Source organism: Cydia fagiglandana, chromosome 6 (assembly GCF_963556715.1).
Source record: "Cydia fagiglandana chromosome 6, ilCydFagi1.1, whole genome shotgun sequence".
In the NCBI taxonomy this organism is placed as follows: domain Eukaryota; kingdom Metazoa; phylum Arthropoda; class Insecta; order Lepidoptera; family Tortricidae; genus Cydia; species Cydia fagiglandana.
This window is the reverse complement of record NC_085937.1, coordinates 10374058-10389978: the sequence shown is the minus strand read 5'-3', so window position 1 is coordinate 10389978 and position 15921 is coordinate 10374058. Positions and strand designations below refer to the sequence as shown.

The 15921-nt window shown below is 38.1% G+C and overlaps 1 protein-coding gene across 1 annotated transcript; it reads right to left on the bottom strand.

Moving 5' to 3' along the window:
• Window positions 1–1142: 1142 nt before the first annotated feature.
• Window positions 1143–13919, bottom strand: LOC134665167 (4-aminobutyrate aminotransferase, mitochondrial-like). Its single transcript, XM_063522021.1, has 9 exons — window positions 13765–13919; window positions 13261–13373; window positions 8597–8764; window positions 7963–8241; window positions 7366–7526; window positions 3487–3637; window positions 3054–3211; window positions 2452–2720; window positions 1143–1976 (listed from the first exon to the last, which is right to left on the bottom strand). Exons 1-9 carry the CDS (start codon window positions 13814–13816, stop codon window positions 1858–1860), a joined length of 1470 nt encoding a protein of 489 aa, XP_063378091.1. The 5' UTR covers window positions 13817–13919; the 3' UTR covers window positions 1143–1857.
• Window positions 13920–15921: the final 2002 nt, after the last annotated feature.

Here is a 15921-nt window from a genome sequence, read left to right as displayed (position 1 = left end):
TGAAGGAGCTGATGAAGGGCGACCTTCCTATGTCACTGAAGCGCAAACTCGTTGACATATGTATTCTGCCTGTTCTAACCTACGGCGCTCAAACTTGGTCACTCACAGAGATTCAGAAGTCCAAACTGAAGGTTTGCCAACGCGCCATGGAGCGCAGTATTCTAGGTGTTAAACTAACTGATCACATAAGAAACACCACGCTGCGCTTCAAAACCCGCATTGCTGACGTAGGCGAGAAAACCGCTAGGCTCAAATGGGACTGGGCCGGTCACGTCTACCGCATGCATCCGGAGAGGTGGGCTAGCTTAGCCACCAAGTGGATGCCGGTAGAGGGACGTGGCCGCGGCAGGCCCAAACGGAGATGGCGAGATGACCTGGACAGCTTCCTGAACAACTGGCCGGAGGAAGCACCAAATCGGGAGTCGTGGAAATTAAGGGGAGAGGCCTTTGCCCAGCAGTGGGACACTGAAATAGGCTAGGAAATGAATGATGAATATATAAAATAAGCTTTCATAAGTAATAGTTACTGATTTTTAAAAATCGCTTTTCAATTAAAAGACATGTCAAGATCGCTTACCTTACTTTCTAATGCTAAAAAAAACGAACTACAGTATTCTTCCTTATTTTCAATACCTACTTGTCCGAAATTGACTTCTAGAATTAGACCAAGTCTACGACGATTTTGATTGCACACGCAGTGCAAGTCTTAATCATAATTTCATAAAGGTTTGTCGTTCAAAATAACACTTGCACTGCGTGTGCAATCAAAATCGTTGCAGAATTTTCTTGGTCTAACTCTATTATATTTTTAAGGTAAGGAAGTACTAATTTCTGTCTCATAATAATTGTGTATAATTTGATTAGGTTCTTAGTTTGTCGGGGTATACTCTCATATTGTATATAATTTCATTAAGTACTCATTAAAATACGAATTTGCTAATAAACCTTATTCGATATTAATTGCCGGAAAAAATCCCGGAACTGACAAATCAGAATATTCAGAATACCGATGGCGCCAGAATAAGGATGTAGACGTGCTGCGCGGGAATGGTGCGGCGGGGCGCGCGGGGCCCCCGCCTGCCTGTTCTACCACTCGTCTGCTTCACCCCCTCGGAAACGTAAAACTCAAATATAAGAGCGCCTTAATCAACATCAATTATTTTTATTTTGGAAGACTTTTGAGTACATAGTTTTATTGCATTTGAACATTTTGTAATCGTAATACACTTAAGTAGGTATACTGAATTCACAAAACAGTAACATAAACCCTATAATTAGTAATTTTAAAAATTATGGCATAATTATAATGATAAAATAGTTTATTTAAAACAATCATTTAAAAATAATACTGGTTATTTAAGATCTATTCACACTAATCTCCCGACATTTAAAATACTGACCATATCCTTACCTTAACTATATGTAGAATTTACAACATGTAATATTTTACGTTTGGCATAAACTTAATCGACTTGGCGGGGGCACTGCCGTGCCCCCAGAAACTATTTCAAGAAAAATGCAAATTATAATATAAAAATTACAAATTATTGATATTATCGGCCTTTTTTACGTTTAGTCGTTTCATACATATAAGTAGCATAATAGTTCTTATATTTACTTACTTAATATGTTCAATATCTATGTTTTGTACTTAAAAAAAACAGTTGAGAATTTTCCTTCCGCGTTGCAAGCTGCTGCCTATCAAAAAATAGCGATACAAATATGAAAGGTCGTGAAATAAATATGTTTATTAATGTATAAATAATAACTGTGTAGTTGTATAAAATTAATATCACAAAATACGCCAGCGGAAAATGTAAACCGTATTATATGGGGCTAGCTCGAAACGAGGAATGTTTAGAGTTCCTTGAGTGTTTTCCTGAGGGTGTCGAGGTAGATGTGGGCGTGTTTCTCCTGGAACGTGAGCGCGGGCCGCAGGCGGATGGCCGTCTCCCCACAGGTACCGCCTAGCACGCCTGCACCAACAAAAAAAACAGGTTTTATAGCCTCGAACTATAGCTCCAGATAAAAAAAGATACTAGCCCTTATAAAAAAAAAACTACCACTGATAATGAAAACCACCTTTTGCACCGTTTGAACCTTTTGCATGAAAACGTCACAAATCCTTAACATATTTAATACGTTTTCAAATGGGTAGTAAAACATAGATACCATGAACTGAAGCCCATGCATCAAAGCGGATAACATTTTGTAAAGGTAAAACACATTGAATTTGACTTGAACAGCCACTCTTTCAATCTGTTTGGAAAAACAGGGAACGTGTTTAACACATGCATTGCTACCCAGCCAAACAAGACGTCCGCGCCACGCCACAACAATTTCGTCATATACTTAAAATAGTACCACGACCCGACTATCTGGTCGTCCGGCCTGGAAGCGAAATCGGATTTTAGGCACTGAATGTGTTAAAACAATAACGCCAAAACTTACCATTTTTCTTCAAGTCATTATTGATCTTGTCCCTCAAGCTAGCATTAGCCGCGTTGAACGCCAGGAACGTGCCCCGACCGCGCACACTGTTTATAATGTTGGAGAATTCCTTTTCCAGATCATGTAAACCATCTTTCAAAACTTTTCCAGTTTTCTGGACATTGCTTAATAGATTCTCTTGCTGAATGACGCGAAGTACTTGCTCCAGAAGTATCAGCTTGCCTGGGTCTCCCATCCAGGTGTTGAAGATCCTGTACGCCTGTGCAGGCCTGAAATAATCCAAAACTATGCTTTAACCCTCTGCGACTGATGTGCGGTCTATCAGACACCTCCAAATATTTTTTTTGTTGATATGTCGGCGTACGGGCCGATATAACTCTGTCTCATTACCTTTATTTAACCGTGTAGCATACCAAATTTCAATGGAATAGTTATACCTATCTAATTCTAACTCTACCTACCTACCTACACAAATACACATAAGCATACATCGCAATCGAGGAGGAATTATGCAGGCACGTCAGTGCAAATAAATCAATAAATGTTCAAGTGTCAGAATAAGTTATTTAATCATAATGTCATGATCTTGATTTGTTATATACCTGAAGGCAGCAGAGGTGTAATAGCCGCCAGTGAGCATCTTCTTGCTGAATGTGACTAGGTCCGGGGGTGAGGGCAGGTGGAAGTGCTCGTGCGCCCACATCTTGCCCGTCGGGCCGCACCCGGTCTGCACCTCGTCTACGATGAGAGCTACTCCCGTCTGACAACCACAACTTACTTTAAGTGTTTTGTACATGATTTTAACTTTTGTGCCGCCCAATGTTACATTACGATAAAAAATATAAGTAACTAGATTCATAATCCCTAGCTGTAATCTTGTATAGTAAGCGGCACGAAGTTAAATATTAAGTTATTTTACACTATAAGTTTTTTTATGCTGCTAGTCACCTGTCAATTGCTACAATAGTTTCATACAAAATATCAGTAATACATAAGGTGGTCAAAAAGTATAGTCGTTTGAAGAATTTAACTTACACGCTTGCAGATCTGCTGAAGGCTCTGGAAGAACGCCGGGGACGCCTCGTGGTCTCCCCCCTCAGACTGTATCGGCTCCACAACTATGCCCGCCACCGGCTTACTGGATTTTTCACGCTCTTCTATGATGCGCGCTATTTGTTCCAGGCATCTGAATGTTATAGACAACATAACAAATAAATAACGTGTTGATTTCCTAAATGATAACCAGGCTTGACTAGCAAAAGATCACCCCGAAGCAAATCTAATCATGCACAAGCTCAGGAGTTTGTTATGAAATTATTTGGTGACAAAAGCCAATCAAATGCAGGCAACAAAGAGAATCGCCTTACACCTGTAAATCAGTAAATTTTAAAACCTAATCGCGGGTTTTTTTATGTTATACTGGGGCAACATACTCGTAATTCTAAATTACACATTGCTACGTTTTAATAATGTAGCATATTATTAAGTGCTAAGCATTGGGTGGGACAAATTCATCACACATGCTTTCAATTCAATCAAGATAATTAAGTACCTACATCCAGTTAACGCATATCAAACTCATATAGCAAGAGCGTGTAACAAGAGCAAAAAAGTATTCAGAGTAATTGATAAGTATTAAAACGGATGACTTCGTTGACGACATGGATCTTAACATCATTACGATATCGTAGCTCGGCGTTGACTAAGCATCTTGGTGGTTCATTGTGACGCAATCGCACAGCTATTATTTACGTTTTTATTAGTGAATGAACTATCTTAGTTGTATTTATAGTTATTGTTTGTAGAAGAATTGGAATGTTTAAGAAAAAAATCGTGCTATACGGAGTACCTATACGGATCAATTTGTTTTGTGGTACCTGAATTTTAAAACCATTTTTAGGGTTCCGTACCCAAAGGGTAAAACGGGACCCTATTACTAAGACTTCGCTGTCCGTCCGTCCGTCCGTCTGTCACCAGGCTGTATCTCACGAACCGTGATAGCTAGACAGTTGAAATTTTCACAGATGATGTATTTCTGTTGCCGCTATAACAACAAATACTAAAAACAGAATAAAATAAAGATTTAAATGGGGCTCCCATACAACAAACGTGATTTTTGACCAAAGTTAGGCAACGTCGGGAGGGGTCAGTACTTGGATGGGTGACCGTTTTCTTTTTTGCTTTTTTTTTGTTTTTTTTTTTGCATTATGGTACAGTCAGCAGCAGATATACCTGAGCGGGCAAGGTGTCCAAGAAAACATATACACTTCAATCGTCACAAAAATAAAGACATCTAAGATGTCATTTTCACGTAGGCTTTCAGTTCGTCACAAATACCTTAACTTCTGAGTTTTTCTTTAACACATACACCCTTATTTAATCACAATGACAATAACGGTTAAAAAGTCAGTGGTAACTAAGCAATCAAATTCAAGCTGCTGTCATTAATACCTACACGCACTGCCAATCACGTCAGCAGCCAGGGTGCCACCAGTTGCTAAGCAGTTGTTATTTCAATGGTAACTAAGCATCAACATTTTATCTGTTTAACTTTAAAATAAATACTGTAGCACTACGAATTGACACCTCCTTTCTTAAAGAAGTATTTTATCGTTAAGTGTCAAACTTATACAATAAATAAGTAGGTTCTACTAGAATGATCGGTTTTTTTATTTTAACTGTCATATGCAGCTGTTCTTCCAAACCGTTGATCATATTATATACCTATGTTAATATATTTATTTAGCCCACTTATTGTAGTAAAATATACTATACAGAGTGGCCCATTTAGATCGGCCAGTATGGGAAAATCTGATACTATACGATATACACCGATCTCTTCTTAGGAATCATGTCATCGATTTTAGTAACACGAAAAACTGCATTCATACATTTAAAAAAATGTTTTGTTTTGAAAAATAAAACTAAGACTATTTCTATTTAGGTATCGATTGTGTAGGTCTTAAGCAATAAATGTTACTATGAAACATGATGTCTGAAATTAATAAAATGCATTGTTTTCATATCATTTAATTTAGTCAGTTTTCGAAGAGACCAGCATTTTTAGGGTTCCGTACCCAAGGGTAAAACGGGACCCTATTACTAAGACTCTGCTGTCCGTCCGTCTGTTCATCCATCCGTCCGTCCGTCCGTCTGTCGCCAGGCTGTATCTCAGGAACCGTGATAGCTAGACAGTTCAAATTTTCACAAATGATGTATTTCTGTTGACGCTATTATAATAGCGTCAACAGTAGTAGTAGTAGTAGTATTTCTTGTTACTTATAAGTAACAAGAAATACTAAAAACAGAATAAAATAAAGATTTAAGTGGGGCTCCCATACAACAAACATGATTTTTTAGTAGTAAATATCAAATAGCATTCCGCACAGGAGTAATCTAAGTAACGCCCACTGCGGGTTCAAACCTACAACGTCCTGATAGAAAGTCGTACATACGCTACATGTGACATTATCTTCAAAAATTATATAAACTAATGCGAAATTAACATAAAACCAGAAGACACAAATTAATAATAGAAATGAAACCCAAAAAAAAAACAAAAAGCTGTAATCTCTAGGTCCGTACGACTGAGATTTGAACCCGCGGTCTCTGCTTTGAAAAGCAAACGCTTGTTACTGAGACCACGACGTGCCTTGACAATTGGCTCTAAATTCGGCTTCAGTTAGCTTTTGCTATGTGTCATTCGTCTTGACGATTCTGTTAAAAGAAATAGTTTGCAGTAAGTTGACCGAGAGGCTCCTGTCAAATGGTTGAAGGGCAAAACGTGAGATAGATGTATGTGATGACAAGACTGTACTGCTTTCGATGATTGTCAAAACGTTTTACCTGAAATTAGCATGGCTATCTTTTATTCAATATTCGACCATACTTGTATGCTTTAAAGTCTATTTTTCCATATTGTTCAGATATATTTGACACGTTGACCGCTTAGATACCATTGGTTTTTTGACAGCTAAGGTATCAATGACTTGTTGTAAGTGTAGAAATTAATGAATAGCGACTGTTAACATATTTGTGACACGTTGAGCGCTCACAAGTAAATACTACCATGACAGTCAACAACTTTTTGACAGTTTAAACGTTTACCGCTCTTTGAGCACCTGGAGTGTAAAGCGACTTCTGCTGCTGACTGTACGGAACCCTTCGTGCGCGAGTCCGACTCGCACTTGCCCGGTTTTTTAAAGACTTGGTCAATTTTGATATGCGTCGACATGTGAAAACAATGCGTTTATTGTTAATCCAATAAGATGCAGGACTAATGGTTTTAAATCAAATGTATAAATATTAGCAATTATATGACGCTGTATAAAAACAAAGCTTAATAGGGAACTAGCTACTTAATTATAATAAAGTAAAGCTTTGAAAGTATTACTGCACCGAAATGTTGGCGTCATGCTTCAATTGTAGGTAAAACAAGACAACGACGGTTTCCGAAGCGGCGAGTAAAATTATACGGAAAATCATCTAAGAGAAGCCTGAAAAGAATGACAAAAGAAAGAAATGAGAAATATACTCACGAATTTGTGTAACACACAATATCACTATGACACCTATATTGTGATAGGAATAAAGCAAAGCAAAAACGGTTTAGCATTTTTTTTCGACGTTACTTGAATTTTATGTTTCTCGTTAATTCGTATTTTTTTTTCATGCATGTTCATCATTTCCAAAGAGGTTGCATCGTGAAAAATTAAGGCTGAAAAACACTGAAATATGCAATTAACTGGGAATGACCTTGGTTATAATGTCAAAGTAAATCTCGCTAATATTTAAATTTACCTATCAACATAAATAATCTATTTGCATGGATACCAAATCATAAATGTGCTATCTTATCTATGAGTGACATGCGGCATACACGTTTGTACGAGTAAGTATGTGCGAAAGCATTACCTTTTGTCTTCCTGATTATTGTGGGCGTCATTCTCATGGAGTGGGTACTTGTATCTCGGGAACGGGGCCACGGGCCAATCGAAGGCCGGGCAATCTATTTTATGTATCGGCTTCGACCTCGTGGTGGTCAAGGCTCCGAAGGTGCGACCATGGAAACTTCCCTGAAAGTTATTAAACACAATAGTTATCGCAATAGTCTTGGAAATAAACAATTAACATCCTCACAACTTGGTACTTTTTGACTCGGAGAGCTTGTAAAAAATAAAGACTTATTTTTCCAATAAGAATAAAATGGTTCTAGCTATTGCTCTAGGCCTGGGCCGGCCATATCTGACGCAGGGATGACGACCGATGGGGCCAGCGAGTACTGTTCTGGAGACCTCGACTGGGAAGCCGGAGGGATGGAAAACCACGAGCCAGATAGTCGGACGACATTAGAAAGACGGCAGGGCCGACCTGGCATAGAACCGCCGCATACAGAACAACATGGAAATCCATGAAAGAGGCATATGTTCAGCAGTGGATGCAAATATGCTGAGAAAGAGTAAGGTAAGTACTCTTATCCTAATGAAAATATAAGTGAAAAAGGAATCCTACCTCAAAAGACATGATAGCCAAGTCCGGGGATCCCGGCGGTTGGTTCAGCATGCAGGAGTGTGTGTCCTCCGGCGCGAAGTCCACCTTGCCCCCGCGCTGCTTGGTGCGGTACCAGAAGAACACGGCCTTGTAGGCGTTCTCGTTGGAACAGGAGCCGCACATCATCGTGGACACGTGGTCCAGGCCGCGCGGGGCCACGGGCAGCAGCACGCTTCTCAGCTTTGAGGGCCAGTCCGCGGAGGGAAATACTCCGAGCGCAGGCCGGTTGATAAGGGATTTCTGTAATAGAGAAATAAACTGGCTAAAGCGCCGCTATCACACTGTAGTTTATAAAATGATAGTTATTTGTTTAACTCGGGGGAAAAGTTGTTGTTTAACCGCTCGTGCTAATATTGATACCCGAGCAAACGAAAGATTCCAAAGTTGAACCACGAGCGTAAAGAGTGGTTCGTAAAATGGAATCTTGAGCGCTGCGAGGGTTTCAAAGCACGAGGGTTAAACAAAGTTTGCCCCCAAGTGAAACACAAAATTTTTCACCATACCAACCCGAAGAAAATATTAACTGAAAGATATCAACCTTGCCTTGTTCAGCCCTGTTTTACTTTATTAGAAAATTAACATTCAAATTACTCACAAGCGCATGTTTATCTTCAAATGCTCCCAGCAACGCAGGATGGTTGTAACCTATCGGAACTGACGATATTTGGGTAAAAGCATCCAGAAACTCGTTCCCATCTACGTCCACAAAGTAATTGCCGACGCATTTGTCGTAGTCGCCAAACAGTTGCACTGATTGAGCTTGCTGGAACAAATGCAATGGAATCATTTTAATTGTGGAAAAAAAACAATAAATAAAGCAACACTACATCGGTATCGGTATCCTGAATTTAACGCGGTGTATGTGGGTATTTTTTCAACCCTTACCCATACTCTACGAGGTGAATGTGTAGGGTGTAGGCCGTACTGAACAATTTTTTGATCAGGCCAAATGTATGGGCAACAAACCTTTTAACGTGGGTAGGTATCGTAGGACAGAAAGAAACTCCTATAAGTGTTTTTGTGTGCAATACTCGACTTTAATGCTGAAATATAAGACGGTAGTTTCTCTTTCCGTTTATACCTTTCGCGCCTAGTACCCACCCACCCATTCAAACTGAACGCTTTTACAGTTTGTTAGCGCTAAAGCTTTCACACTACAATTTCGAAATGACTCGAAACATGTAGAACTATTTTTGATTTTATAACGTAAGAGAATACAGCTACCTACTACTTGTTTATAAGGTGATTCAATATGATGTTTATCATTGTATAACAGCAGGCATTGTTATCGCCAAGGTGATTTTATCCTCAAACTACTCGAGATAGCAGGTCGTGATATTGTTGCCTAGTCACAGGCAGGAAGTCTGATGAATACGATCAGTTATTATAAGTTATATTTAAAACTATCTTATCCCAACCTAATTTAACCATTCATAGACGTAAGGCCTGTCACCATATTGCGCAGCAACCAACCACCAACCCAACCAACCAACCCAACCAACTCGATCTAAAGGCTCCTCTTCACGTTGGGCCAACGCCAACGCCAACGAGGGACGCAGCCATGCGGTAGGATGAGATAGCAATATCACTTGCTCCCTCTAACGCATAAATGCGTCCCTCGTTGGCGTTGGTGTTGGCCCAACGTGAAGAGGAGCCTTAATCGTGTGGGCTCGCGAGCCAACCCGGTAAGCATTGCGCGCGGCTGCCTCGCGAGCCAATGTTCGATAGTTTGCCGCGCGATATGGAGACAGGCCTGTAGACCGACGTTGCCAAGCGGACGCAGCAAAGAAGAAGATAGAGAAATCGTTACCTACGATATTTTTTTTATAAAATACTAGTGACTCGTCCCGGCTTATTCGCAAATTATACGCCTAAACTCAAGAATCACTCTATTGATAGGTGAAAACCGCATAAAAATCCGTTTAGAAGTTTTTGAGTTTATCGCGAACAGAGTGTGAGACGAATGACATTGGATCAAAATATTGGACAAAAGGAATACCACACTTAATAGCATACTTATGCAAATATTGCAAAGTATTTATAGTCTTATTTTATAATCCCAAACACCATCTGCCGAGTTACAATACTGAATATTTGATAAGAGTCTATTTTTACCTTAGATAAGGTAGGTACTTATTTACTAAAAATATTGTACCAACCTAGCAAAACATTCTGAGACTCTACCATTAAAAATACATAAAGATCACCTTCAATTTATAGCCATTTATTCAATTGAAAATAAATTGAGCGGAATGAATAGAGCACCGGCCCCTTATTCACACATGTAAAGGCGCAATATATCCATACAACAACAAATTACGTTGTTTTTACCGGAAGAGTTATCTTGACAAAAATAAAATTGTTTATGTAATTGACGAGGGAACAAGGTTTAGGTCAGGGGGTCTACCGCGAACCACGTGCGACGTGATGCCTCCGTGTCACACTTACGTACAAAGTTACAAGTGCGACAGAGGCAACACGTCGAACGTGGTTCGCGGTAGGCCCTCAGGGCTCGGCAAACTTTCGAAAAGAAGAGCAAAGCACAGTAGAAATTATTCGTTTTAGGTATCTCAAAAAGCCATAAATTTGGTGTGGTGTGGTGGTGTTTCGTGGTCTTAATTTTTCTGCCCTTTCAGCGGTAAGAGCATGCTACTTGAAATCAGGAGACCGCATTCAAACCCCGGCTCCCTTGGTACGCTTTTCGGTGAAGGAAAACATCGTGAGGAAAGCGGACTAATCCCAATAAGACCTAGTTACCCCCTTTGGGTTGCAAGGTCAGCCAAAAGCCACAATTAAAACGTAGGTACAAAAAACTGTATGCCACTCGCAAGCCTCGGTTTGTCGACCCCTGTATTGGGCATTTTTAAATAGTTCTGTCGCACGCGCGTAACTATACTGTCCCGTCCATGACACCCATGATGTGATGACACTGCGAGCGGGAGAAACGAAACAGCCGCGTCAATACACGAAATTCTTCGTGCTTTGCGTCCTTAGTTTATCAACATAGATATATAATATTTTATTTACACCTATACTAAAACACAGAGATGGGCATTTCGTAATTGATTCCTGATTCCACGATTACTCGAAATTACTTTGTAATCAGATTACCGATTCCCAGATTACTTTGTAATCTACAATACCAAATTACTAAGTACAATTCCATTTGAGGAATCAGGAATCAGTTTTTCTAATATTACAATTCCTAGTAATTGGAATCAATGTCGATTCCTCATTACAGGAATGCATTACTTGATTCCTTTCAGATTACATTTCGTACTTCTACTATCAAAAGTACATTTCGATAGTAGATATGTATAGATGTTGTTGATGTTGCCTGACTAGATATAAATGCACCTTAATTGAATCAGGTGAGCAGATTTCGAAAATGATGACAGTTTTGGAATCCAACATGTCTGCCGTGCACTTTGACATAAAAGTCGTCATGGGTGTCGTTTTATAGGTTTCAGGGAGTGCAGAATTCGAAAATGATGATTCCAAAACTGTCATCATTTTCGAATAAAACGACACCCACGACGACTTTTATGTCAAAGTGCACGGCTGACATGTCGGATTCCAAAACTGTCATCATTTTCGAAACCGGCACTCCCAGAAACCTATAAAAAAGGACACCCATGACGACTTTTATGTCAAAGTGCACGGCAGACATGTCGGATTCCAAAACTGTCATCATTTTCGAATCCGGCACTCCCTGAAACCTATAAAACGACACCCATAACGACTTTTATGTCAAATTGCACGGCAGACATGTCGAATTCCAAAACTGTCATCATTTTCGAATTCTGCACTCACTGAAACCTATAAAACGACATCCATGACGATTTTATGTCAAAGTGCACGGCAGACAAGTTGGATTCCAAAACTGTCATCATTTTCGAATTCTGCACTCCCTGAAACCTATAAAACGACACCCATGACGACTTTTATGTCAAAGTGCACGGCTGACATGTCGGATTCCAAAACTGTCATCATTTTCGAAACCGGCACTCCCTGAAACCTATAAAACGACACCCATGACGACTTTTATGTCAAAGTGCACGGCAGACATGTCGGATTCCAAAACTGTCATCATTTTCGAATTCTGCACTCCCTGAAACCTATAAAACGACACCCATGAAGACTTTTATGTCAAAGTGCACGGCAGACATGTCGGATTCCAAAACTGTCATTATTTTCGAAACCGGCACTCCCTGAAACCTATAAAACGACACCGATGATGACTTTTATGCCAAAGTGCACGGCAGACATGTCGGATTCCAAAACTGTCATCATTTCCGAAATCTGCGCCCCCGAAAACATATATGATACAGTTTCACACAAAAAGTGTATTTATGGCTGGGAGAAGAACGATCAAAGGTATTTTGACAACGAGTAATGTAATTTAGTCTGAACAATATTACGTAATCAGATTACTGGAGTAATTGATTACGAAGGAATCACGATTACACTTGTACTTAGATATATTCAATTCCAAAAGAATCAATTACGCAAGTAATCAGCGGATTTGATTCCAGTAATTTCGATTACGAAAGGAATCGATTACTAAGGAATCATGATTACTGTAATGTAATGTGTAATTTAATTCCAAAAGGAATTGATTACGCCCAACTCTGCTAAAACATACTAGATATCTAAATGTAAAAGTTTGTATTATAGGTAAGTATGATGGAATAAGATCTATATTATCTGAGACTTACACCTAGAGTTTAGTAGACATGAAATCTGTCATACAGCTAGTTTTTAAGTGTTTACCCTGACACAAAGAAACTATGTAATTATGTATAAGTATATAACATCTTAAATGGGTACTATTTTATTATTAATAAATACACTAAAGAACAATGAATTGGGGTACCTTAAATTAGGTAAGTTAGAAATTTATTTAAAAGATGACCTGACTGGTTGGCACAAAGTAATGCTCAATATTTTAAAATCTAAAAGGCATTCCCAAACTAATGTCCTTAATAAATAAACTAACTGGCTAAACAAACTTTATCTTTATTTAGTCAATCTATTATAACTAAATACAGCCTGAAAATTCATCCTTATCACTTAAAAAAATATGATTGTTTACCAACATATGTAACTTCTATGTTCAGTCTTTTAGTGGTATTAGTGTTTCATACTATTTCCTATGGGCAGTACTGGGTTGCAATCCGTTCAAAAATACTATTTTCTATGGGGAGTTAAAAAATACTATTTTCTATGGGCAGTAAGTAGTAATAAAGGAAGGCATACCTGTAGATTGTTCAGTTCACCCAACAACTGCTGAGTCTTGGGCCCAGGAACCGCTGTCTTGATTGATGGCTTCTCTGGTTCTTTATGGGTCGCCACAGACATACCCCTGGTATCTATAATTTGAATCAACAATCAGCTCTGACTATACTATTTTATCCGTGGCAGGACATCAATAGAATATATACTACTATACTCAAAATATTAATAAAATTTGCTATTTATTGTAATATTTAAAATTAAACATAAAACTTATGAAAATCTTGCAATTATAGAGAAAAATTGGACACAATTCATGACAAATATGAAATCTTATTGTAGTCTCCAATTTTTCTCTCTAGGAAAATCCTGAAAGTACCATTCATATGTATAACATTTCTATAGTAATAACAAATAGGACATTACAAGCCTCTATAGTTCAGAAATATTTTAAGTACATTTTTAGAGGTAATAATATAAATAAATTAAGTAATAATTGCGTACGGCATCGGCAGTCAGTATACTTACATTTTATAGCAGGTAATAACGCATTCTCAGTAACCTTCACTAAACGGAACATGTTTATTTCTTTTATACCTAATGTGTCTCAACAATTTTTAATTAATCGAAATAAAAATATCTTATAATTACAGGAACAAGTCGATCAGTGTTCGAACCTAAGACAAGGCATATACCCAAATGTCAAATAAATTTGTCAATATTTAACCACAGATTGCACAATCCTAATAAATAAAAAAGAATTAGAAATTTCATTAGGTTGGCTAACCTAAGGTAACTTGGTATTTATATAGTTTTGCCCATGACTCTCATTTCATAAATAGACAAAAATAATTATACTGCCTTTGTCTTACTAGCACACAAAAGAAAGAGATGAGTATAGTTTTCCTAGTTCTTACTGACCATGAGTCTATCACTTCCTAAGAAAGTTATGTCCCCAAATAATTGCGCATGTGTGCGCCTGTAGCTTCTATGTGTGCGTTGGCCTCCGAGAAAAAGTTGCGAGTAATAAAAATAAAAAAACATTTTTCTACAGCAACATTGCCCCCAACTCTGATTTAAATTATCACGAATTTTATATATTATTAATCATAAAACGGGACTTAAAACGCTTAAAACTTAATTATACGCGTTTAAGTTTTAAAATTGATAATTTGCTTCCAACTGTCTTTATCAATGTTCATAAAATATATGGAGGGTAGGTACGTCTACCCACCATAATACAAAAATATATGTGTCAATGACTTTGTCCAACTGCTGTGGTTAAAGCACGGTTAAAGTTCATAACGAAAATTTTATTTATTACATCTATAAATAATAAATACAACGTAGCGGTACTACCACCTAAGACTGTAAGTCTGTACCTACATGGATTACAGTAATGCACATATAAAATGTGCTAAATGCGGAGCAACGGCTGTTGAAGCAGCCAGAGTGAAATTTACAGCTTTAGTGGGTTCAGAAGGAACCGAGTCATAACGCATCTGGAAAGCGTATTAATTAACCGTGAAGAAATGTAGGAATACAAGTTGGAAATCTGTGTAAAATGCCGTGTGTAAAGTGTAGTGTATCTATGTGTAAAGTGTAATAGGTAGGCATGCCTCATGTTAATTGATTATACTGAAAACTTTGTGAATGCGCTTTATTAATGTCTATTTTTTTATTAAGTTGCCAGTTGCCAGTTTTCAGTGTATATTTCTATATGTAAAACATTTTTTAATAATTAATACAATGTTATAAACATAAACATGCCTTTTATTTAAATCAATTGATAATACCACAAACAAGGGTTTATTTGCACCTTTCATATATTTCGTGATATGAAGATAACAAATATGTTTATCAACAGAATTACTATATAGAGTCTGTGCGGAAAGAGAAGAGTCGTGGGATTTGAGGGCGCGCCAGTGCTATTTTATGGTTTTTGCTATGCTGACAACACTGGTCACGTGATTATAGTACGACACTAAAGGTCATGATACTTGAATCCCTTTTGTTCCGGTTTTTTACCACGGCTTACTAAACGGAGCCTGGTGGTGGTGTCGGCTCGTCAACTCAATCCTCTGATTTAGCGCAGGCACTAATTTTCTTTTTAAAACACACTTGTTTTTATATCTCAGATACTAAAAAGTGACTGCGATTGACAAAACTACTAAAACTATTTAAGAATCTGCCCAATACAACTGTAATTTTAGTACCAAACAAGATACGAGTCTCATTTATGTACTGCCTAATCTGTGCAGTCCAACAGTTATTAAAACCGGGTAGATCGGGTAGAAATTGGGCAATAGAACTGTAATTTTATCTGGGATATATTTCACCCATTGTAAACTTGACTTGTAATGTATGTGTACATTATTAATAATAAATATGAATATGAATAAAAATAGTGCAAAAGTATAGCTGGTCAAGCAAACCTTGTCAGTAAAAAAAGGCGCGAAATTCAAATTTTCTATGGGACGATATCCCTTCGCGCCTACGTTTTTCAAATTTGCCGCCTTTTTCTACTGACAAGATCTGCTTGACCAAGTATAGCTACAGGCCTTATTGGGATATGTCCGGTTCTCTCATCTCACGATATTTTACTTCGCCGAAAAGTCACTGCTAAATATGAAATATAATTTCGTAACTAACAGAACCTACAAATAAAGAAATATTTTATTAGAA

Bases quoted from the DNA above. Each gene is read 5' to 3' on its own strand.
- LOC134665167 (XM_063522021.1), bottom strand. From the start codon at position 13,816: ATGTTCCGTTTAGTGAAGGTTACTGAGAATGCGTTATTACCTGCTATA. The intron at 8,765-13,260 runs GTATGCCTTCCT...CATTTGTTCCAG, and splicing joins GTGAACTGAACAATCTACAG to CAAGCTCAATCAGTGCAACT. The intron at 3,212-3,486 runs GTAAGTTAAATT...TGTGGTTGTCAG, and splicing joins TTCAGCAGATCTGCAAGCGT to ACGGGAGTAGCTCTCATCGT.